Source organism: Zonotrichia albicollis, chromosome 28 (assembly GCF_047830755.1).
Source record: "Zonotrichia albicollis isolate bZonAlb1 chromosome 28, bZonAlb1.hap1, whole genome shotgun sequence".
Taxonomy (NCBI): Eukaryota; Metazoa; Chordata; class Aves; order Passeriformes; family Passerellidae; genus Zonotrichia; species Zonotrichia albicollis.
Window position 1 is genome coordinate 3,941,284 of NC_133846.1, and position 22,670 is coordinate 3,963,953.

A 22,670-nucleotide genomic window follows, 5' to 3' on the forward strand; every position below is an offset into this window, starting at 1 on the left:
TTCCTGTAATTTTGGGAGGTTTTCCCTGAGTTTTGGGAGGTTTTTCCTGCAATTCTTGGAAGAATTTTCCTGCAAATTTGGGATTTTCCTGCAGTTTTGGGGTTGTAGTTTTGGGAGGTTTTCCTGCAATTTTGGGATTTTCTTGGAATTTTGGGAGGATTTTCCTGCAGTTCTGGGAGGATTTTTCTGCAATTTTGGGAGGTTTTCCTGCAATTTTGGGAGGATTTCCTTTGGGATTTTCCTGCAGTTCTGGGAGGATTTTTCTGCAATTTTGGGAGGTTTTCCTGTAATTTTGGGAGGATTTCCTTTGGGATTTTCCTGTAATTTTGGGTTTTTCCTGTAGTTTGGGATTTTCCTGTAATTTTGGGGTTTTCTTGGAGTTTTGGGAGGTTTTCCCTGAGTTTTAGGGGATTTTCCTGCAATTTTGGGAGGGTTTCCTGCAGTTTTGGGGTTTTCCTGCAGTTCTGGGAGGTTTTGCTTGCAATTTTGGGAGGGTTTTTCTTCAATTTTGGCAGGTTTTTCTTGCAGTTTTGGGAGGATTTCCTTTGGGATTTTCCTGTAATTTTGGGGTTTTCCTGAAATTTTGGGGTTTTCTTCTAGTTCTGGGAGGATTTTCCTGCAGTTTTGAGGGATTTCTCTTGGATTTTGGTGGAATTTTCCCTGGACTTTAGGGAATTTTCCGTGGATTTTGGGGGAATTTTTTTGTGGAATCTTTGTGGAATTTTCCCTGGATTTTAAGGAATTTTATCTGGATTTTGGTGGAATTTTCCCTGGATTTTGTGGAAATTTTCCTTGGATTTTAGTGCAATTTTCCCTGGATTTTAGTGGAATTTTTTGTGGAATTTTAGTGGAATATCCCCTGGATTTTAGGGAATTTTATCTGGATTTTGGGGGAATTTTCCCTGGTTTTTGTGGAATTCTAGTGGAATTTTCCTTGGATTTTAGGGAATTTTCCCTGGATTTTGTGGCATTTTCCCTGGATTTTTGTGTAATTTCTCCTGGATTTTAGGGAATTTTCTGTGGATTTTGGGGGAATTTTTTGTGGAATCTTTGTGGAATTTTCCCTGGATTTTAGGGAATTTTATGTGGATTTTAATGGAATTTCCCCTGGATTTTAGGGAATTTTCCGTGGATTTTGGGGGAATTTTCCCTGGATTTTAGTGGAATTTTTTGTGGAATTTTTGTGGAATTTTCCCTGGATTTTAGTGGAATTTTCCCTGGATTTTAGGGAATTTTATGTGGATTTTGGGGGAATTTTCCTTGGATTTTAGTGGAATTTTCCCTGGATTTTAGTGGAATTTTTTGTGGAATTTTTGTGGAACTTCCCCTGGATTTTAGGGATTTTTTCCTGGTTTTGGTGGATTTTTTTGTGGAATTTTCCCTGGATTTTAGGGAATTTTATCTGGATTTTGGTGGAATTTTCCCTGAATTTTAGGATATTTTCCATAGATTTTAGTGGAATTTTCCCTGGATTTTAGTGGAATTTTTTGTGGAATTTTAGTGGAATTTTCCTTGGATGTTAGGGAATTTTCCCTGGATTTTAGTGGAATTTTCCTTGGTTTTGGTGGAATTTTCCTTGGATTTTGGGGGAATTTTCTGTGGAATTTTTTGTGGAATTTTAGTGGAATTTTCCTTGGATTTTAGGGAATTTTCCCTGGATTTTAGGGAATTTTCCGTGGATTTTGGTGGAATTTTTTGTGGAATTTTCCCTGGATTTTGGGGGAATTTTCCTTGGATTTTTGTGTAATTTCTCCTGGATTTTAGGGAATTTTCCATAGATTTTAGTAAAATTTTCCCTGGATTTTAGTGGAACTTTCCCTGGATTTTAGTGGAATTTTTTGTGGAATTTTAGTGGAATTTTTTGTGGAATTTTAGTGAATTTTATCTGGATTTTAGGGGAGGTTTTCCCTGACTGCAATTCCAGAAAAACTCAAAATTTTCCCAGTTTTTACCCCAAATTTTGCAGTGGAACTGTTGATTTTGGGGTCATTTTTTAGAGGATTTTCCCCATAAAAAATCCCAGAAAAATTCTCTTTATTCCCCCACAATTCTTTAAAATTTTCCTGCTTTTCCCTACATAGAAAATTCCATTTTTTTTCCCAGTTTTTACCCCAAATTTTACAATGAAAATGTTGATTTTGGGGTCATTTTTTAGAGGATTTTCCCCATAAAAAATTCCCAAAAAATCCCTTTTCCTTCCTCATCCTCAGAGCCCGAGGAGCTGCCGTTGTTTATTGTCAATATTGCACTCATCCCGTGGAAAATTCAAATTTTTCCCAAAATTTTCCTCAAAATTTTCTTTTTTTTCTGCCATTTTTTCAGGCTTGAAATTCCCTTTAAAAGCCACAAAACCCAGGATTTTTCTTTGATTTTTCCATTTTCTATATCCTGATATTGATAAATTAAAAAAAACCCATTTTTGTGTATTTTTTAAGTGACAGGTGGGTGGAATAATTTTATTTTTGGGCGTTGTTTTCTTGCTGAAAAAGGGGAAAAATGGGAGAAAAAAAAGAGAAAAAATTCAATTTTTAGTTGGATTTTTTCTCTTTTTACGTTGGCTCCTGTCAGAGGCAAAAAAAATGAAAATAATTCAAAATTGCTCTTAAAATGTGCAATATTCCCATTTTTATTTTCATTTTATTTTAATTTTTTGAAACGCAAAAACGAATCACGAATATCTGGAATTATTTTTAATTTTATTTTTAATATTTGGAGAAATTTCTGAGAAATTTCTGTTTATAAATAAATAGCACTTTTTGGGTCAGGTTGGCCAAAGAATATTTTGAATTTTTTTGATATTTTCAGGCTGGGATTTGAATTAAAAATTCATTAATAAGCACTAAATTGCAATTTAATTGCTTCCCTTTATTCCCTTTATTCCCTTTGTGGAGAAAAGCCAATTTTAGCTGTTGTAAAATTTGTAAAATTTGTGCAGTTAAATGTTTTTTATTTTTTATATAGAGGGTTAAAGCTTAAAAAAATAAATAAATATTTGTGGGTTCCTGCTCCTCTATGAGAAAATTCCACAGAAATCCAGATTTTCCTGTGGAAATGGGAAAAATAAACAGGAAAAATCAAAGATTTAGGCAGGAAAAATTAAAAAATTAGGCGGGAAAAATAAAAATTATGCAGGAAAAATAAAAAAATAAGGGAGGAAAAATAAAAATTATAGAGGAAAAATAAAAATTATGCAGGAAAATTAAAAAATGAGGCAGGAAAAATAAAAATTATGAAGGAAAAATAAAAATTATACAGGAAAATAAAAAAAAGATGCAGGGAAAATAAAAATATGAGGCAGGGAAAAATAAAAATGAGATGGGAAAAATAAAAATTATACAGGAAAATAAAAAATGAGGCAGGAAAAATAAAAATAAAAAAATAAAGCAGGAAAAATAAAAATATGAGGCACGAAAAATTAAAAAATGAGGTGGGAAAAATAAAAATAATGCAGGAAAATAAAAAATAAAGCAAGAAAAATAAAAATTATACAGGAAAATTTAAAAAAATAAGGGAGGAAAAATAAAAATAAGGCAGGAAAAATAAAAATTATGAAGGAAAAATAAAAATTATACAGGAAAATAAAAAATTTGAGGCAGGAAAAATAAAAATTATAAAGGAAAAATAAAAATTATACAGGAAAATAAAAAAATGATGCAGGGAAAATAAAAATGAGGCAGGAAAAATAAAAGAAATAAGGCAGGAAAAATAAAAAAATGCAAAATCCATATAAATATCCCAAAAGTCAATATGAATACCCAAAATCCATATAAATATCCAAAGTTCCATATAAATATCCCAAAGTTCCATTTAAATATCCAAAATTCCATATAAATATCCAAAAATATATTTGGGATATATATATCCCAATATATATAATATATATATAGGGATAAAATATTATATATATTGGGATATTTATAATAGAAAATATTATATATATCCCAATATATATAATATAAAATATTATATATATCCCAATATATATAATATTTTGGGATATATATATACCCATATAAATATCCCAAAAATCCCATATAAATATCCCAAAAAATCCCGTATAAATATCCCAAAATTCCATATAAATATAAATATAAATTTAATAAACCTCCCCATCCTGCAGGAGATTTTCCTCTCAAATCAGGAGAATTTGGAATTTTTGATGTTTGAGGAGCCAGTGCCCATTGCAGCAGGAAAAACTGGAATCATTTCTTGTTTATTTTGAATTTTTAATTCATTTTTGGGTGAATTTTCTGTGTTTTAGGAAGGCTCTGAGGCTGCAGTGTTGCTGTGTCCAACCCCGGCTCCTTTGGTGGCTTTATTTTTATTTTATTTTATTTTATTTTTATTTTATTTTATTTTATTTTATTTTTATTTTATTTTATTTTTATTTTATTTTATTTTTATTTTATTTTTATTTTTTATTTTTATTTTTATTTTATTTTTTTTTATTTTATTTTTATTTTATTTTTTAATTTTTATTTTTATTTTTATTTTATTTTATTTTTATTTTATTTTTATTTTTTTATTTTTATTTTTTCCCCAAGCTTTAAAACTGCTCCCTAGAACTGTGTGGAATTGATTTTATTTTATTTTATTTTATTTTATTTTATTTTATTTTATTTTATTTTATTTTATTTTATTTTATTTTATTTTTTTAATATTATTTTATTTTATTTTATTTTATTTTATTTTTTAATTGTTGTTATTGTGCTGTTGTTCAGTTGCACAGAATTTTGTTTTTGGTTTTATTCTCTGTGAACGGGGTTGAGATTTATTCTTTGTAGCTTTGGAAAAATGACCCTGAAATTCCCTTTTTTCCAAAATTGACCCTAAAATTCCCTTTTCCAAAAATGATGCTAAAATTCCCTTTTTTCTAAAAATTACCCGAAAATTCCATTTTTTCCAAAAATGATCCTAAAAAAATTCCCATTTCCAAAAATGATGCTAAAATTCCAAAAATTATCCTAAAATTCCCTTTTTTCCCAAAAATGATTCTAAAATTCCCATTTCCAAAAATGGTCCGAAAATTTTCTAAAAATGATGCTAAAATTTCCTTTTTTCCCAAAATGATCCTAAAATTTTCCAAAAATGATCCTAAAATTCCAAAAATGCTCCTAAAATTCCCTTTTTTCCCAAAAACCATCCTAAAAAAATTCCCTTTTCCCAAAATGCTCCTAAAATTCCCTTTTACCAAAAATGACCCTAAAATTCCCTTTTCCAAAATTCTCCTAAAATTTCCTTTTCCAAAAATGATCCTAAAATTTTCTAAAAATGCTCCTAAAATTCCCTTTTTTCTAAAAATGACCCAAAAATTTTCTAAAAATGATGCTAAAATTCCCTTTTTCCAAAAACCATCCTAAAAAAATTCCCTTTTTTCCAAAACTGATCCTAAAATTCCCATTTCCAAAAATGATCCTGAAATTTTCCAAAAATGATCCTAAAATTCCAAAAATGATGCTAAAATTTCCTTTTACCAAAAATGATCCTGAAATTCCCTTTTCCAAAAATGACCCTAAAATTTTCTAAAAATTATGCTAAAATTCCCTTTTTCCAAAAACCATCCTAAAAAAATTCCCTTTTTTCCAAAACTGATCCTAAAAATAATTCCCTTTTTTCCAAAAATGATCCTGAAATTTTCCAAAAATGGTCCTAAAATTCCAAAAACTATCCTAAAATTCCTTTTTCCAAAAATGACCCTAAAATTCCAAAAATTATCCTAAAATTTCCTTTAACCAAAAATGATCTTAAAATTCCCTTTTGTCCAAAAAGTACCCTAAAATTCAATTTTTTTCCAAAAATGATCTTAAAATTCCATTTTCCCCCAAATGGTCCTAAAATTCCAAAAATTGATCCTAAAATTCCCTTTTTACCAAAAAGTACCCTAAAATTCCCATTTCCAAAAATGACCCTAAAATTTTCCAAAAATGATCCTAAAATTTCCTTTTCTAAAAATGACGCTAAAATTCCAAAAATTGATCCTAAAATTCCCTTTTTCCCAAAAATGCTCCTAAAAAATTCCCTTTTTTCCAAAAATGACCCTAAAATTTTCCAAAAATGCTCCTAAAATTCCAAAAATGCTCCTAAAATTCCCTTTATTCCAAAAATGACCCTACAAAAATTCCCTTTTCCCCCAAAATTCCCTTTTTCCCGTGTTTGCAGTATTACCCTGTGCCCTCCCGTCCCTCCCAGGCTCACACCAATGGAATCATTTTTGCTTTTTCCCCCTCTGCTTTCCCAGCTGAGGAGTCGATTTTGGAATTTAAAAAAAAATCAAAATCAAAATAAAAAAGGGAAAAAAAATAAAAATAAAATAATTCCAGGGAAAATCCTGGGGGTGATAAAGGAGATTCAGGGAATCCACAGGAATGGGGGAGGAAAAATCCTGGGGAGCAGCACAGAGCCGGCAGCGGGGCAGGGTGTGTGGTTTAGAAGGATTTAAATAAATTTAAATAAATTTAAATAAATTTAAATAAATTTAAATAAATTTAAATGGATTTAAATCAATTTTTAGCCAGTCCAGCTGTGTGTGCTGTCCTGTCCATTCCTGGAATGCACATCTGGATTGGGGTGGTGATTTTGGAGCTGGTTGGGCTGGGCAGTTCTTTGTGTCTAAGAGGGATTTAAATCAATTTAAATCCATTTGAATCCATTTAAATCCATTTAAATTGATTTAAATCAATTTTTAGCCAGTCCAGCTGTGTGCATTGTCCTGTGCATTCCTGGAGTGCACATCTGGATGGGGAAGGTGATTTTGGAGCTGCTCCAACTTCCCTGGCTTGGGTTGGGCAGATTTTTGTGTTTTAGGGAGATTTAAATCGATTTGAATCCATTTAAATCAATTTAAATCGATTTAAATCCAATTTTAGCCAGTCCAGCGCCCCCATCCAGCTGTGTGTGCTGTCCTGCCCATTCCTGCAGGGCACATCTGGATTGGGAAGCTGATTTTGGGCTGCTCCAGTTTATGTGGGCTGGGCAGTTCTTTGTGTCTAAGAGGGATTTAAATAAATTTAAATTAATTTTAATCCATTTAAATCAGTTTAAATTGATTTAAATTGATTTTTAGCCAGTCCAGCTGTGTGCGCTGTCCTGTCCATTCCTGGAATGCACATCTGGATTGGGAAGGTGATTTTGGAGCTGGTTGGGCTGGGCAGTTCTTTGTGTCTAAGAGGGATTTAAATCCATTTAAATCCATTTAAATCAATTTAAATTGATTTAAATCAAATTTTTAGCCAGTCCAGCTGTGTGCATTGTTCTGTGCATTCCTGGAATGCACATCTGGATTGGGAAGGTGATTTTGGAGCTGGCTGGGCTGGGCAGTTCTTTGTATTTTGGAAGGATTTAAATCAATTTAAATCAATTTGAATCCATTTAAATCCATTTAAATTGATTTAAATCAATTTTTAGCCACTCCAGCTGTGTGTGCTTTCCTGTCCATTCCTGGAATGCACATCTGGATTGGAAAGGTGATTTTGGAGCTGCTGCAGCTTCCCTGGCTTGGTCTAATTAGTTTTTTGTGTTTTGGAATGATTTAAATAGATTTAAATCAATTTAAATCCATTTAAATCAATTTAAATCAATTTAAATCCATTTTTAGCCAGTCCAGCACCTCCATCTAGCTGTGTGCACATCTGGATTGGGAAGGTGATTTTGGGGCTGGTTGGGCTGGGCAGTTTTTTGTGTTTTGGAAGGATTTAAATAAATTTAAATCCATTTAAATCAATTTTTAAATCTATTTAAATAAAATTTTAGGCACTCTAGCGCCCCCATCCAGCTGTGTGCGCTGTCCTGTCCATTCCTGGAGTGCACATCTGGATTGGGAAGGTGATTTTGGAGCTGCTCCATCTTTCCTGGCCTGGGCAGTTTTTCTGTTTTAGAGAGATTTAAATCAATTTAAATCAATTTAAATCGATTTAAATAAATTCAAATCCATTTAAATCCATTTAAATCCATTTAAATCCAGCTGTGTGCGCTGTCCTGTCCATTCCTGGAATGCACATCTGGATTGGGATGGTGATTTTGGAGCTGGTTGGGCTGGGCAGTTCTTTGTGTTTTGGAAGGATTTAAATAGATTTAAATCCATTTAAATAAATTTTTAAATGCATTTAAATTCAATTTTAGCCAGTCCAGTGCCTCCATCCAGCTGTGTGTGCTGTCCTGTGCACATCTGGATTTGGGAGTTGATTTTGGGCTGGAATTCTCAGGCTTTTTGGGTTTTTGGCAGATTTTTGGCAGCCAATCCCTCCCTCTGGATTTTGGATTTTTCCCCTGCTGGGATTTCCAGAAAATTCCACAAAAAAAACCCAAAAAAATAAAAAAGGGAGAACATTTCCAGTGGCTCTTTCCAGAACAGAGTTACATTTTTTCTTTCCTTTTCTATATAAATATATATAAATATAAATATATATATATATATATATTACAAATTTCAAGAGGCAAAATTGTGTTGTAGTGAGTGTTTGAAACTTCCTACACTGGAGAATTTTTCTGCAAAAAGTCACCCCTTGTTCCAGCTGGGTGACCCTAGAATTGCTTCTCAATATTTTATTTTATTTTATATTTTTCATTTTGAAATATTTTATTCGAGCATCTTAACGCCATTGTGTTTAAAAAATAAAAAATAAAAAATAAAAAATAAAAAATAAAGAAATGCTGGTATGTAATGCAAGTGCATCAATAGCCAAAGTTTTTCAGTAATTGTTCAGTGTTAATTGAAATTTTTTTGCTTTTTAGGAGATAACATTTAGGGAGACCTTCAGTGTGTAAAAATCGTGAAAAATTCAAATTATTGAATTTTAACTGGATTTAAGGCAGGGATGGAGGTGTTGGAGCACATTTCAGGTTTGAATCGAATCAGGAGGAAAAGCTTTTAAATGGAAATTTCAATTTTTAAATTTAGATTTAAATTTCCTTTTGGAGCACATTTCAGGTTTGAATGGAATCAGGAGGAAAAGCTTTTAAAAATTTAAATTTAAATTTTTAAATTGAAATTGAAATTTCCTTTTGGAGCACATTTCAGGTTTGAATTGAATCAGGAGGAAAAGCTTTTAAATGGAAATTTAAATTTTTAAATTTCAATTGAAATTTCCTTTTGGAGCACATTTCAGGTTTGAATCGAATCAGGAGGAAAAGCTTTTAAATTTAAGTTTTTAAATTTAAATTGAAATTTCCTTTTGGAGCACATTTCAGGTTTGAGGAAAAGCTTTTAAATGGAAATTTAAATTTTTAAATTTCAATTGAAATTTCCTTTTGGAGCACATTTCAGGTTTGAATCGAAATCGAAATTTAAATTTTTAAATTTCAATTGAAATTTCCTTTTGGAGCACATTTCAGGTTTGAATTGAATCAGGAGGAAAAGCTTTTAAATGGAAATTTAAATTTTTAAATTTAAATTGAAATTTTCTTTGCACTGTCCTGACACTTCCAAGTGACAAACGCCGCTTTGGCAGTTTTTGGGAATTTATTATTTCAAAATTCATGAAGGTCTTTCCTGAGAAATCAGGTGACTTTTTTCTATTTTTGCTTCGATTTTTGTGCAAAAAAACATAAAAAAATAATAAAAAAAAATCAATGTATGGCAATCTTTTTTTAAAAAATAAAAATATGGGGTGGGAATAGTTAAAACTATTTTCTGTAAGAACTGACAGAGGGATTTTTGCTTTGTATAATGCAAGCTGGCTTTAAAAATAAAGCATTGTAGCAAATTATTCAAGTCAATCTTATGTTAATAGTTATGTGCAACCAGACATGCAAAACAATTGTATTTTTTTAAATAAATATTTTTAACAAAGTTTCTGCTCCTTGGACTGGTTTGTTTTTTACTTGCAGTAAAAATAGAAATTTTTATAAATATAAATTTATAAATTTAAAATATATATATATTTTTATATAAAATATATATATAAATATATACTATATATAAAAATATATATAAAATATATTTATATAAATATGAATATAAATATAAATATATAAAATATATATATTTTTATATATATCTAATATATATATATAAAAACATAAATTTTCAGTGTGCTGAGGAGGGAGTTCATCAAACCTTGAGGTAAATTGTATTTTAGTGTTGTTAAATCAGGTGCTGTTCTGGTGAAAATTTCCTTAAATTCAGATTTTTTTCCCCTATTTCTCCAAAATGGAGATTGGAATTGCCAAAGCCAAGAACTGCAATGGTGGATTTTTAATTGAGATGAAATTGAGCTTTGTTTTACCAACAGAACTCGATTTTAATTTTAATTTTACCAACAGAACTCAATTTTAATTTTAATTTTACCAAACAGAACTCAATTTTAATTCTAAACTCAATTTAAATTTCATTTTTAAACTCAAGAATTGTGATCATGGATTTTTAATTGAGAAGAAATTGAATTCTGTTTTACCAAAGAAAACTCATTTTAATTTTAATTTTACCAATCACAACTTAATTTTAATTCTTGGAATTCCCAAGCCCAAGAGCGGTGATGGTGAATTTGAATTAAGAAGAAATTGAATTCTGTTTTACCAAACAGAACTCAAATTGAATTTTACCAAACAGAATTTTAATTACTCAAGTTCCCAAGCCCAAGAACTGCGATGGTGAATTTTTAATTGAGAAGAAATTGAGCTCTGTTTTACCAAAGAAATCTCATTTTAATTTTAATTTTACCAAACAGAACTTAATTTTAATTCTTGGAATTATCAAGCCCAAGAACTGCGATGGTGAATTTTAATTAAGAAGAAAATTGAATTCTGTTTTACCAAAGAAATCTCATTTTAATTTTAATTTTACCAAACAGAATTTTAATTCTTGGAATTCCCAAGCCCAAGAACGGTGATGGTGAATTTGAATTAAGAAGAAATTGAATTCTGTTTTACCAAACTAATTTTAATTTTAATTTTACCAAACAGAACCTAATTTTAATTTCCAAGCCCAAGAACTCTGATGGTGAATTTTAATTAAGAAGAATTTTAATTCTTGGAATTATCAAGCCCAAGAATTGTGATGGTGAATTTTAATTAAGAAGAAATTGAATTCTGTTTTACCAAACTCATTTGAATTTTAATTTTACCAATCACAACTTAATTTTAATTCTTGGAATTCCCAAGCCCAAGAATTGTGATGGCGAATTTTAATTAAGAAGAAATTGAATTCTGTTTTACCAAACTCAATTTTAATTTTACCAAACAGAACCTAATTTTAATTTCCAAGCCCAAGAACTATGATGGTGAATTTTAATTAAGAAGAATTTTAATTCTTGGAATTATCAAGCCCAAGAAGTGTGATGGTGGATTTTAATTGAAAAGAAATTGAGCTCTGTTTTACCAAACTCATTTGAATTTTAATTTTACCAATCACAACTTAATTTTAATTCTTAGAATTACCAAGCCCAAGAAGTGTGATGGTGAACTTTAATTAAGAAGAAATCGAATTCTGTTTTACCAAACTCATTTGAATTTTAATTTTACCAAACAGAACTTAATTTTAATTACCCAAGAAGTGTGATGGTGAATTTTAATTAAGAAGAATTTTAATTCTTGGAATTATCAAGCCCAGGAAGTGTGATGATGGATTTTTAATTGAGAAGAAATTGAGCTCAGTTCAGAACTCATTTGAATTTTAATTTTACCAAACAGAACTCATTTTAATTTCACCAAACAGAACTTAATTTTAATTCTTGGAATTCCCAAACCCAGAACTGTGATGGTGGATTTTAATTAAGAAGAAAATTGAATTCTGTGTTACCGAACGTGCCAGGCCAGAACGAGAGATGCTCTCAGAGCCGCCGGCCCTGCTGTGCCACAAATGAGGAATTTTTCCCAAATTTTGGAGCTCATTTGCTCCCAGCAGGGCCCAGAGATGCTCTCGTGCAGGGAGGGGCTCGAGGAAGGACAGATTTGACAGATTTTGGTTTTTATTTTGCTGTAAATGTATTTTTGCGGTTGTTTTTTTTTTGCCTGTGGTTTATTTCATTCCGGGTGGTTTATTTCATTCCGGGTGGTTTATTTCATTCGGGGTGGTTTATTCCATTCCGGGTGGTTTATCCGGAGAGGAGGAACAGCGGCACCGTGTGGAGCTGGAGAGGAATTACAGCCTGGAATCAAATCCAGAAGGGTTTGGGATGGCAGAATCCCAAAAATCTCCAAATTCCACCCCGGGGTGCTCCGGCCTGGCCTGAAATTGGGTTTGGTTTCATTGCAGGATCTCAGAATAAATGGGATTGGAGGCAGGAGGTGTCCCTGGATGAGCTAAAGCCAGAATTCCAAACTCACCTTGAGCGAGGAAAATGGGAATTTAAACAACTCCAGGAGAGTTTGAGGAGATATTTAATGGCTGGTGCTTGAAAAATGTGAATTTCCCAAAGAATTTGTGGCTTCCCCATCCCTGGAAGTGCCCAAGGCCAGGCTGGAAAAACCTGGGACAGAGGAGATGTCCATGGTCTTGGAATGAGAAGGTTTTTAGGATCCCAAACCCTTCTGGGATTTGATTCCAACCCTAGCAGAAATTCCAATTCTATTCCAACCCCAGAGCAGATCCCATTCGGGCTCTATGGGATTTAAGGAATTACAGGATTTAAGAAATTATAAGATTTAAGGAATTATAGGATTTAATATCCCTCCCACCCCAAACCATCCCACAACTCTTCAAACGCCAAAACCAATTTAATTTTTTTTTGTTTTTAACCCTGTTAAATTTTAAATTTATGACTTTAAAACCTGAGAACTGGAGGTGTTGGGAAGTGAGTCCAGCCAGCGAGCAATTAGCAATCAATCAATCAATCAATCAATCAATCACCTTTAATTAAACACTGCTTTATATACACACGTACATATGTACATCACAATCAGCAGTTCAAGCGAGGAGTTGCAGCCACAGCCACTCCTGTTGGACATTCCCAAAAATTCCCAAAAATTCCCAAAAGTTCCAGTCCTTTGGGACAGGCCATGCTGGGGCTGTGCGAGTACCTTACACAAGGCACCTGGAGGAGGAGGAGCAGATTGCACAGGTGAAGCAGCTGGAGCCAACTCCCCCCAAAAAAATAAAATAAAATACAATAAAAATTCAAAATAAATCCCTTCTCTCGTGGAGCTTGGCTTGGAAGTTGGAAATAAAACCGATATTAAAAGAAGACACTGGAGCAGCTCGAGGAGTGACTTAAAGCAAAAGGAACCAGCACAGCTCATTGTGGACTTAAATAAAAACAAAGAAAGCCCTTCCAAAAAAGAAAAACAAAATTAAAAAAAGCAAATGATTGCTTAAAATCATTGAAGAGGCCTGAGCATGCTGATTAAGACACTGTTTAGAGTGTGGAATATACAGAATTAAGTGTGCAAATAGAGACAGGCCCTGCTGCCTGTGTGTGCACCTGGGGGCTCTGCACTGTGGGACTTCCCCCCTTTGCAAAGATCGAGGGAGGTGACACAAAATTTATCACAAAAATGAATAAAAACCCAGGATTGTGCTGCAAATTCGAGGGGGTTCCTGTGCACCACAGGCCAGAAATAAAATCTATTCAAGATTCAGTCTTGGACGAGGAGCAGAGAGCAGCTTTTCCTTTCCACCCTGTGTTCTGAGCAGGTAAAAAAAGTTGATTTGCAGGAGAAAAAAAGTTGATTTGCAGGAGAAAAAAAACTTCATTTGCAGGAGAAAATAAACTTCATTTGCAGGAGAAAATAAACTTCATTTGCAGGAGGAACTGCTGTGCAAATGTCCATGCTTTTAGTCCCAGGATCAGGCTGGCAGGATTTTTGGCACAACCCCCATGCTCAGCTCGACATTTTGGGCTTGATTTCTTCCATTCTGCCTTACCCCACCTACTGTGCTTTTGATTGCAGAGAACTTGCATGATTCAGTTCATTAAATGTGAAATCACCCTCGGGATTAATGTTTAATTGGGGCTGGGTTTATTGCTTGTGCCGGGCCGGGCCCGCCCTCAGCGCTGGTACTGCCCCGTGTCCTCAGGCACTGCGGCTTTCTCCGGGGAGGCCTCGTCCAGCTCTGCCAAAGATTAAATCGGTATTTCACCTCAATGGGTGCATTGATTGAGATTAAAGGGGATGGGTGTGAGGTTTTTCCCTCAGGAATGTTGTTATTTTATCACCCCACCGTGTCCAGGCCTTCCCTGGGCACCTCCAGGGATGGGCGCTCCAAACCCCCCTGGGCAGCCCCTTCCAGCCCTTTCCATGAGGAAATTCCTGCTGCTGTCCAACCTGAGCCTCCCCAGCCCAGCCTGAGGCCGTTCCCTCTCCTCCTGTCCCTGTTCCCTGGGATGAGATCCCAAATCCCCCCCGGCTGTGCCCTCCTGGCAGGGAGTTGTGCAGAGCCAGAAATTCCCCCTGGGCCTCCTTTGCTCCGGGCTGAGCCCCTGCCCAGCTCCCTCAGGACCCTCCAAACCCTGCCCAGCTCCCTCAGGACCCTCCAAACCCTTCCCAGCTCCCTCAGGACTCTCCAAACCCTTCCCAGCTCCCTCAGGACTCTCCAAATCCTTCCCAGATTTCTCCAAACCCTTCCCAGCTCCCTCAGGTTTCTCCAAACCCTTCCCCAGCTCCCTCAATTCCTCCAAATCCTCTCTCAGGACTCTCCAAACCCTTCCCTGGTTCTCTCAGGATTTTCCAAACCCTTCCCAGCTCCCTCAGGACTCTCCAGACCCTTCCCAGCTCCCTCAGGACTCTCCAAACCCTTTCCAGATTTCTCCAAACCCTTCCCAGCTCCCTCAGGTTTCTCCAAACCCTTCCCCAGCTCCCTCAACTCCTCCAAACCCTCTCTCAGGACTCTCCAAACCCTTCCCTGGTTCTCTCAGGATTTTCCAAACCCTTCCCAGCTCCCTCAGGACTCTCCAGACCCTTCCCAGCTCCCTCAGGATTCTCCAAACCCTTCCCAGCTCCCTCAGCTCCTCCGAACCCTTCCCAGCTCCCTCAGGACCCTCCAAACCCTTCCCAGCTCCCTCAGGACTCTCCAAACCCTTCCCAGCTCCCTCAGGACTCTCCAAACCCTTTCCAGATTTCTCCATTCCCTTCCCAGCTCCCTCAGGAATCTCCAGATCATTCCCAGCTCCCTCAGGACTCTCTCAACCCTTCCCAGCTCCTTCAGGATTCTCCAAACCCTTCCCAGATTTCTCCAGACCCTTACCCAGCTCCCTCAGCTCCAAATCCTCCCTCAGGACTCTCCAAACCCTTCCCAGATTTCTCCATTTCCTTCCCAGCTCCCTCAGGACTCTCCAGATCATTCCCAGCTCCCTCAGGACTCTCAATTCCCTTTCCCAGCCCACTCAGGACCCTCCAAACCCTGCCCAGCTCCCTCAGGACCCTCCAAACCCTTCCCAGCTCCCTCAGGACTCACCAAACCCTTCCCAGATTTCTTCAGACCCTTACCCAGCTCCCTCAGCTCCAAATTCTCCCTCAGGATTCTCCAAACCCTTCAGGATTTGCCAAACTCTTTAGGATTCGCCAAACCCTTTCCAGCTCCCTCAGGGTTTCTCCATTCCCTTTCCCAGCTCCCTCAGGACTTTCCAAACCCTTTCCAGCTGCCTCAGGACTCTTCAAACTCTTCCCTGGTTCTCTCAGGACTCTCCAAAACTTCCCCAGCTCCCTCAGCATCCTCCAAACCCTTTCCAGGACTCTCCAAACCCTTCCCAGCTCCCTCAGCTCCTCCAAGTCCTCCCTCAGGATTCTCCAAACCCTTCCCAGCTCCCTCAGGACTCTCCAAACCCTTCCCAGATTTCTCCATTTCCTTCCCAGCTCCCTCAGGATTCTCCAGATCATTCCCAGCTCCCTCAGGACTCTCAATTCCCTTTCCCAGCCCACTCAGGACCCTCCAAACCCTGCCCAGCTCCCTCAGGACTCTCTCAACCCTTCCCAGCTCCCTCAGGATCCTCCAAACCCTTCCCAGCTCCCTCAGGATTCTCCAAGCCCTTTCCAGATTTCTCCATTCCCTTCCCAGCTCCCTCAGGACTCTCCAAACCCTTTCCAGATTTCTTCAAACCCTTCCCAGCTCCCTCAGGACTCTCCAAAACTTCCCCAGCTCCCTCAGCTCGTCCAAACCCTTCCTGGTTCCCTCAGGATTCTCCAAAACTTTCCCAGCTCCCTCAGCTCCTCCAAATCTTCCCTCAGGATTCTCCAAACCCTTTCCAGCATTCTCCAAACCCTTTCCCAGCTCCCTCACGATTTCTCCATTCCCTTTCCCAGCTCCCTCAGGATTCTCCAGCTCCTTCCCCATCTCCATTCCTTTCCCAGCCCTCGAGCTGTGACCCCAGCACAGCCCAAGCCACACCTGGCCGTGCTTTTTGCCAGTCCCACTCTGCTCCTTTCGTATAAAAACAAGCAGCAGCTCCAGACTGAGGTGATAACCCAAAAATCCTTAATCTGTGAGGTTTTCCCAGAGCCTGAGAGCTGCCCTTGGATGGCAGCCCTGCTGATTCCCTGGATTCCAGCCAGGGAACAGCCCAGGGAAGCTGGTGCTGTCTGTGATCCCTGCTATTTTCCCTTGCTTCTCCAGCAGAAAAGAAAGCAAACCCTGAGCTGTGCCTGCCAAGGCTTTGTGGGCAAGACAAAGCAGGAAAAGGAGAGAGGAAGCAGCAGGAAAATAAACATTTCCTTGCATTTTTGCTGGAATCTCTGGAGTGAGGCCTGTGCTGCGCCTGCTCCCATCCCAAAGCTGGGGTTCCCTTACCTGGGCAGGGCTTGGGGTACATCCTGTGGAAAAACACCAGCAGGGCGTAGAAGGTGAAGGCCAAGCACCCAAAGATCATCCCACACACCAGGAAACTGTAGCTGCCCCGATCATGGATAATCTGCAGCGGGATGGGAAATGAAAAACGGGATCAGACATGGCTCAGATCCCTCGTGGATCATCAGGGAGGGCTCTGCTGGCTGGTAACTGCTCAGTTAGAGCAAAACTGAGGGTTTGACTCGTAAATTCCAAATTGGTTTTGGGTTTTGCCAGCTCCTGGCTACTCACCGAGCCCACCAGCAGCTGCAGCACCATCTCTCCAATGCCAGCTCCAGTCACCAGCACCGTGGTGGCACAACCTGTGAGGAAACAGAGGTGGTGGCAGCAGAGTGGCACAGCCAGCAGGGCCACCCTGGGCTCCCTTAAAGCTTTCCTGTGCCTCTCACCACACAAAAATCAAAAATACTCCATGTGCATTCCTACTTAACACTGAAAATTCCTCAGCAAAACTGCAGCAGTGCAGAAAGGTGAAAGTTGAAGTAAAAAAAAATTCAATCTCCTGTCACCTGTCTGTGCTGGCAGAGCTGGTGGTGGGAAGGTTTTTGTGTTTCTGTCTCACTGCCCTCGAGACAGAGCTGCCAGGGAGCTCCTGGGGGAGCTGGCTCTGTGCAGCCATGATATTTTCTGAAAAACCCCTTTTTGCCAGGATTTTATCTCCTGAGAAGCTGAGAGGCCTCAGGAACAAAATGTAAACAATGATTATCTGCTGCTGTGGAATGCAACAGGTGCATCTGGGATTGGTCTCATGGGGTTGTTTTTAATTAATGGCCAATCACAGCTCAGCTGTGTTGGACTCTGAGAGTCACAAGCTTTTGTTATCATTCCTTTCCTCTTCCTCTTCCTTTCCTCTTCCTTTCCTTTCCTTCCCTTCCCTTCCCTTCCCTTCCCTTCCCTTCCCTTCCCTTCCCTTCCCTTCCCTTCCCTTCCCTTCCCTTCCCTTCCCTTCCCTTCCCTTCCCTTCCCTTCCCTTCCCCTTTTCTTTCCTCTGATGAAATCCTTCCTTCTATTCTTTTAGCATAGCTTTAACATACCATTTTCTTTCAATATAATATATATAATAAAATAATAAATCAGCCTTCTGAAACATGGAGTCAAGATTCTCCTCCCTTCCCTCATCCTGGGACCCCTTTGAACACCACCACAGCTCTGGGCTTTCCAGCTTGGGTAATTTGGTGATGTTTCCAGAACCAGTTCAGGTGACCTGGTGATGTTTCTAGAACCATCTCAGGTGACCTGGGGATGTTTCCAGAACCAGCTCTGGTGATTTGGTGATGTTTCCAGAACCAGCTCAGGTGACCTGAGGATGTTTCCAGAACCAGCTCTGGTGATTTGCTGATGTTTCCAGAACCAGCTCAGGTAATTTGTTGATATTTCCAGAACCAGCTCAGGTGACCTGGGGATGTTTCCAGAACCAGCTCGGGTGATTTGTTGATGTTTCCAGAACCAGCTCTGGTGTCCTGGTGATATTTCCAGAACCAGCTCAGGTAATTTGCTGATATTTCCAGAACCAGCTCGGATAATTTGGTGATATTTCCAGAACCATCTCAGGTAATTGGTGATGTTTCCAGAACCAGCTCAGGTGACCTGGGGATGTTTCCAGAACCATCTCGGGTAATTTGCTGATGTTTCCAGAACCAGCTCAGGTGACCTGGGGATGTTTCCACAACCAGCTCAGGTAATTTGGTGATGTTTCCAGAACCATCTTGGGTAATTTGTTGATATTTCCAGAACCATCTCAGGTAATTTGGTGATATTTCCACAACCAGCTCAGGTAATTTGTTGATGTTTCCAGAACCAGCTCAGGTGACCTGAGGATGTTTCCAGAACCAGTTCAGGTAATTGGTGATATTTCCAGAACCAGCTCAGATTATTTGTTGATATTTCCAGAACCAGCTCGGGTAATTTGGTGATGTTTCAGGTAATTTGGTGATATTTCCAGAACCAGCTCAGGTGACCTGAGGATGTTTCCAGAACCAGCTCTGGTTATTTGCTGATCTTTCCAGAACCAGCTCAGGTAATTGATGACGTTTCCAGAACCAGCTCAGGTTATTTGGTGATATTTCAGGTAATTTGGTGATATTTGCAGAACCAGTTCAGGTAATTTAGTGATATTTCCAGAACCAGCTCAGGTGACCTGAGGATGTTTCCAGAACCAGTTCAGGTAATTTGGTGATATTTCCAGAACCATCTTGGGTAATTTGTTGATGTTTCCAGAACCAGCTCAGGTGACCTGAGGATGTTTCCAGAACCAGTTCAGGTAATCTGTTGATGTTTCCAGAACCATCTCAGGTAATTTGGTGATATTTCCAGAACCAGCTCAGGTAATCTGTTGATGTTTCCAGAACCAGCTCAGGTGACCTGGGGATGTTTCCAGAACCATCTCCCTTCCTGCCCCTCCCTGAGCTCCCCAAACCAGGAATTGAAGCTGGATCCCTGCCTGGGCTCTTTACTCATCAGCCAAACAGAGAATTTTGGACACTTCCTTTCAACAGCAAACCTGAGCTTCCAGGCCTGCCGAGGAAGAGCTGAACCAAGGGGATGGGGCTGTAAAACCACTGCAGGTGAGCTGACCTTGGTACTGCAGGATGTCCTCGGTGTAGGCCAGCAGGCTGGGGAAGGCGCTGCTGAGGAACAGCCCCAGCGAGGCCGTGCCCACGAACAGGAAAACCACGCTGGACCAGAAGAGCAGCAGCAGCAGGAAGGTGACGAGAACCCCGACCTGCGGAGCAGCACCCGCAAAAACCCGTCAGAAAAACGCTGAGGGCAACAGGGTCTGGGGTTGGGGTTAATAGGAAATAGTCCGGAAGGGAAAATACGTTTATTGTTAAGGGGAAATAGTCTGGAAGAGGAAATATGTTTATTTTTAAGGGGAAATATTCTGGAAGAGAAAATATGTTTAAGGGGAAATAGTCTGGAAGGGAAAATATGTTTATTGTTAAGGGGAAATAGTCTAGAAGAGGAAATATTCTGGAAGAGGAAATACGTTTATTTTTAAAGGGGAAATAGTCTGGAAGAGGAAATATGTTTATTTTTAAGGGGAAATAGTCTGGAAGAGAAAATATGTTTATTTATAAAGGGAAATATTCTGGAAGAGGAAATATGTTTATTTTTAAGGGGAAATAGTCTGGAAGAGAAAATATGTTTATTTATAAAGGGAAATATTCTGGAAGAGGAAATATGTTTATTTTTAAGGGGAAATAGTCTGGAGGATAAAATATGTTTGTTTATAAAGCGAAATATTCTGGAAGAGGAAATACGTTTATTTTTAAGGGGAAATAGTCTGGAAGAGAAAATATTCTGGAAGAGGAAATATGTTTATTTTTAAGGGGAAATAGTCTGGAAGGGAAAATACATTTATTTTTAAGGGGATATATTCTGGAAGAGGAAATACATTTATTTTTAAGGGGAAATATTCTGGAAGAGAAAATATGTTTAAGGGGAAATAGTCTGGAAGAGGAAATAGTCTGGAAGAGGAAATATGTTTATTTTTAAGGGGAAATAGTCTGGAGGAGAAAATAAGTTTGTTTTTAAGGGGAAATAGTCTGGAAGAGAAAATATGTTTATTTTTAAGGGGAAATAGTCTGGAAGAGAAAATACGTTTATTTTTAAGGGGAAATATTCTGGAGGATAAAATATGTTTGTTTTTAAGGGGAAATAGTCTGGAAGAGAAAATATTTTTATTTTTAAGGGGAAATAGTCTGGAAGAGAAAATTTGGTTGTTTTTAAGGGGAAATAGTCTGGAAGAGGAAATACATTTATTTTTAAGGGGAAATAGTCTGGAAGAGGAAATATGTTTATTTTTAAGGGGCAATAGTCTGGAAGAGAAAATATGTTTAAGGGAAAATAGTCTGGAAAAGGAAATATATTTGTTTTTAAGGGGAAATAGTCTGGAAGAGAAAATATGTTAAAGGGGAAATATTCTGGAAGAGGAAATACGTTTATTTTTATGGGGAAATAGTCTGGAAGAGGAAATACATTTATTTTTAAGGGGAAATAGTCTGGAAGGGAAAATACGTTTATTTTTAAGGGGAAATATTCTGGAAGAGAAAATTTGTTTATTTTTTAAGGGGAAATAGTCTGGAAGAGGAAATATGTTTATTTATAAAGGGAAATAGTCTGGAAGAGGAAATATGTTTATTTTTAAGGGGAAATAGTCTGGAAGAGGGAATATTCTGGAAGAGGAAATATGTTTATTGTTAAGGGGAAATAGTCTGGAAGAGAAAATACGTTTATTTTTAAGGGGAAATAGTCTGGAGGAGAAAATACATTTATCTTTAAGGGGAAATATTCTGGAAGAGGAAATATGTTTGTTTTTAAGGGGAAATAGACTGGAGGAGAAAATACATTTATTTTTTAAGGGGAAATAGTCTGGAGGAGAAAATATGTTTATTGTTAAGGGGAAATAGTCTGGAAGAGGAAATATTTTTTTTTAAGGGGAAATATTCTGGAGGAGAAAATAAGTTTGTTTTTAAGGGGAAATAGTCTGGAAGAGAAAATTTGTTTTTTTTTAAAGGGAAATAGTCTGGAAGAGGAAATATGTTTAAGGGGAAATAGTCTGGAAGAGGAAATACGTTTATTTTTAAGGGGAAATAGTCTGGAAGAGGAAATACGTTTGTTTTTAAGGGGAAATATTCTGGAAGAGGAAATATGTTTAAGGGAAAATAGTCTGGAAAAGGAAATATATTTGTTTTTAAGGGGAAATAGTCTGGAAGAGAAAATATGTTAAAGGGGAAATATTCTGGAAGAGGAAATACATTTATTTTTAAGGGGAAATAGTCTGGAAGAGGAATTACATTTATTTTTAAGGGGAAATATTCTGGAAGAGGAAATATGTTTAAGGGGAAATATTCTGGAAGAGAAAATATGTTTAAGGGGAAATAGTCTGGAAGGGAAAATATGTTTATTTATAAAGGGAAATATTCTGGAAGGGAAAATATGTTTATTTTTAAGGGGAAATAGTCTGGAAGGGAAAATACGTTTATTTTTAAGGGGAAATATTCTGGAAGAGGAAATACATTTATTTTTAAGGGGAAATAGTCTGGAAGAGGAAATAGTCTGGAAGAGGAAATATGTTTATTTATAAAGGGAAATATTCTGGAAGAGGAAATACATTTATTTTTAAGGGGAAATAGTCTGGAAGAGGAAATACGTTTATTTTTAAGGGGAAATAGTCTGGGAGAGGAAATATGTTTAAGGGGAAATATTCTGGAAGAGGAAATACGTTTGTTTTTAAGGGGAAATATTCTGGAGGAGAAAATAAGTTTGTTTTTAAGGGGAAATAGTCTGGAAGAGGAAATACATTTATTTTTAAGGGGATATAGTCTGGAAGAGGAAATATGCTGGGAAAAAGAAAAATAAATCAGTGCTTGAGAAACTGACTGGCCAAAGAAAATCCATCTTTTGAGTTTGCTAATTTTCATTACATAACTTGGTAATTAAGTCTTAATTTCATTACATAGAAATTTAAGGCTTTATCTGAAACATATAATTTAAAATGCAATAGTATCTTCCACAACATTTACATGTCTTAATTATTAATAATTATTTATTCTGCTGAATAAAAATGAAGTCACTCTCAATAATTACAGAATTAACTCTCAATAACTGCTCAGCAATAAAACCAAAAAGCCAGCTGCATTTAAATTAAATTTCCCTCACTTCTGGCTTGTAGAGGAAATAACCAAAAACTGGGGGAAACCTGAGTGATGCAGGGCAGAGCCAGCAGAGGGAGCTCTGATATTCCAGCTCAGCAGAAATTTGGGTTCTGGGGAAGCCAAATCCGAGCTGGAATTTGTTGTGATGCTGGGTCAGGGGCAGCCAGGGGGATCCCAAAAATCTCCTCCCTACTCTCTTAGATGGGAATTATAACTCGCTGTAATGTGTTATTTATCAAAATACAGCCTCCAAAATCACTTATTTAATTTTATTTATTTTTATTTATTTTTATTTATTT

The 22,670-nt window shown here is 37.1% G+C and overlaps 1 protein-coding gene and 1 long non-coding RNA gene across 2 annotated transcripts in view; one reads left to right on the plus strand and one right to left on the minus strand.

Moving 5' to 3' along the window:
- Positions 1-6,807: 6,807 nt before the first annotated feature.
- LOC141725274 (uncharacterized) lies at positions 6,808-9,787 on the plus strand. The gene is made up of 3 exons (XR_012577145.1): positions 6,808-9,104; positions 9,187-9,262; positions 9,331-9,787. It is a non-coding gene; the product is annotated as an uncharacterized LOC141725274 (long non-coding RNA).
- Positions 9,788-12,768: 2,981 nt separating this feature from the next.
- Positions 12,769-22,670, minus strand: part of MFSD4A (major facilitator superfamily domain containing 4A) — a 42,705-nt gene continuing 32,803 nt past the window's right edge. The window contains exons 7-10 of the mRNA XM_074528079.1: positions 19,289-19,436; positions 16,946-17,016; positions 16,658-16,778; positions 12,769-13,987 (exon numbers count right to left, since the gene is read on the minus strand). Coding sequence (XP_074384180.1) covers positions 13,923-13,987; positions 16,658-16,778; positions 16,946-17,016; positions 19,289-19,436 — 405 coding nt within the window. The 3' untranslated portion in view covers positions 12,769-13,922. The remainder of the gene's footprint in view (positions 13,988-16,657; positions 16,779-16,945; positions 17,017-19,288; positions 19,437-22,670) is intronic.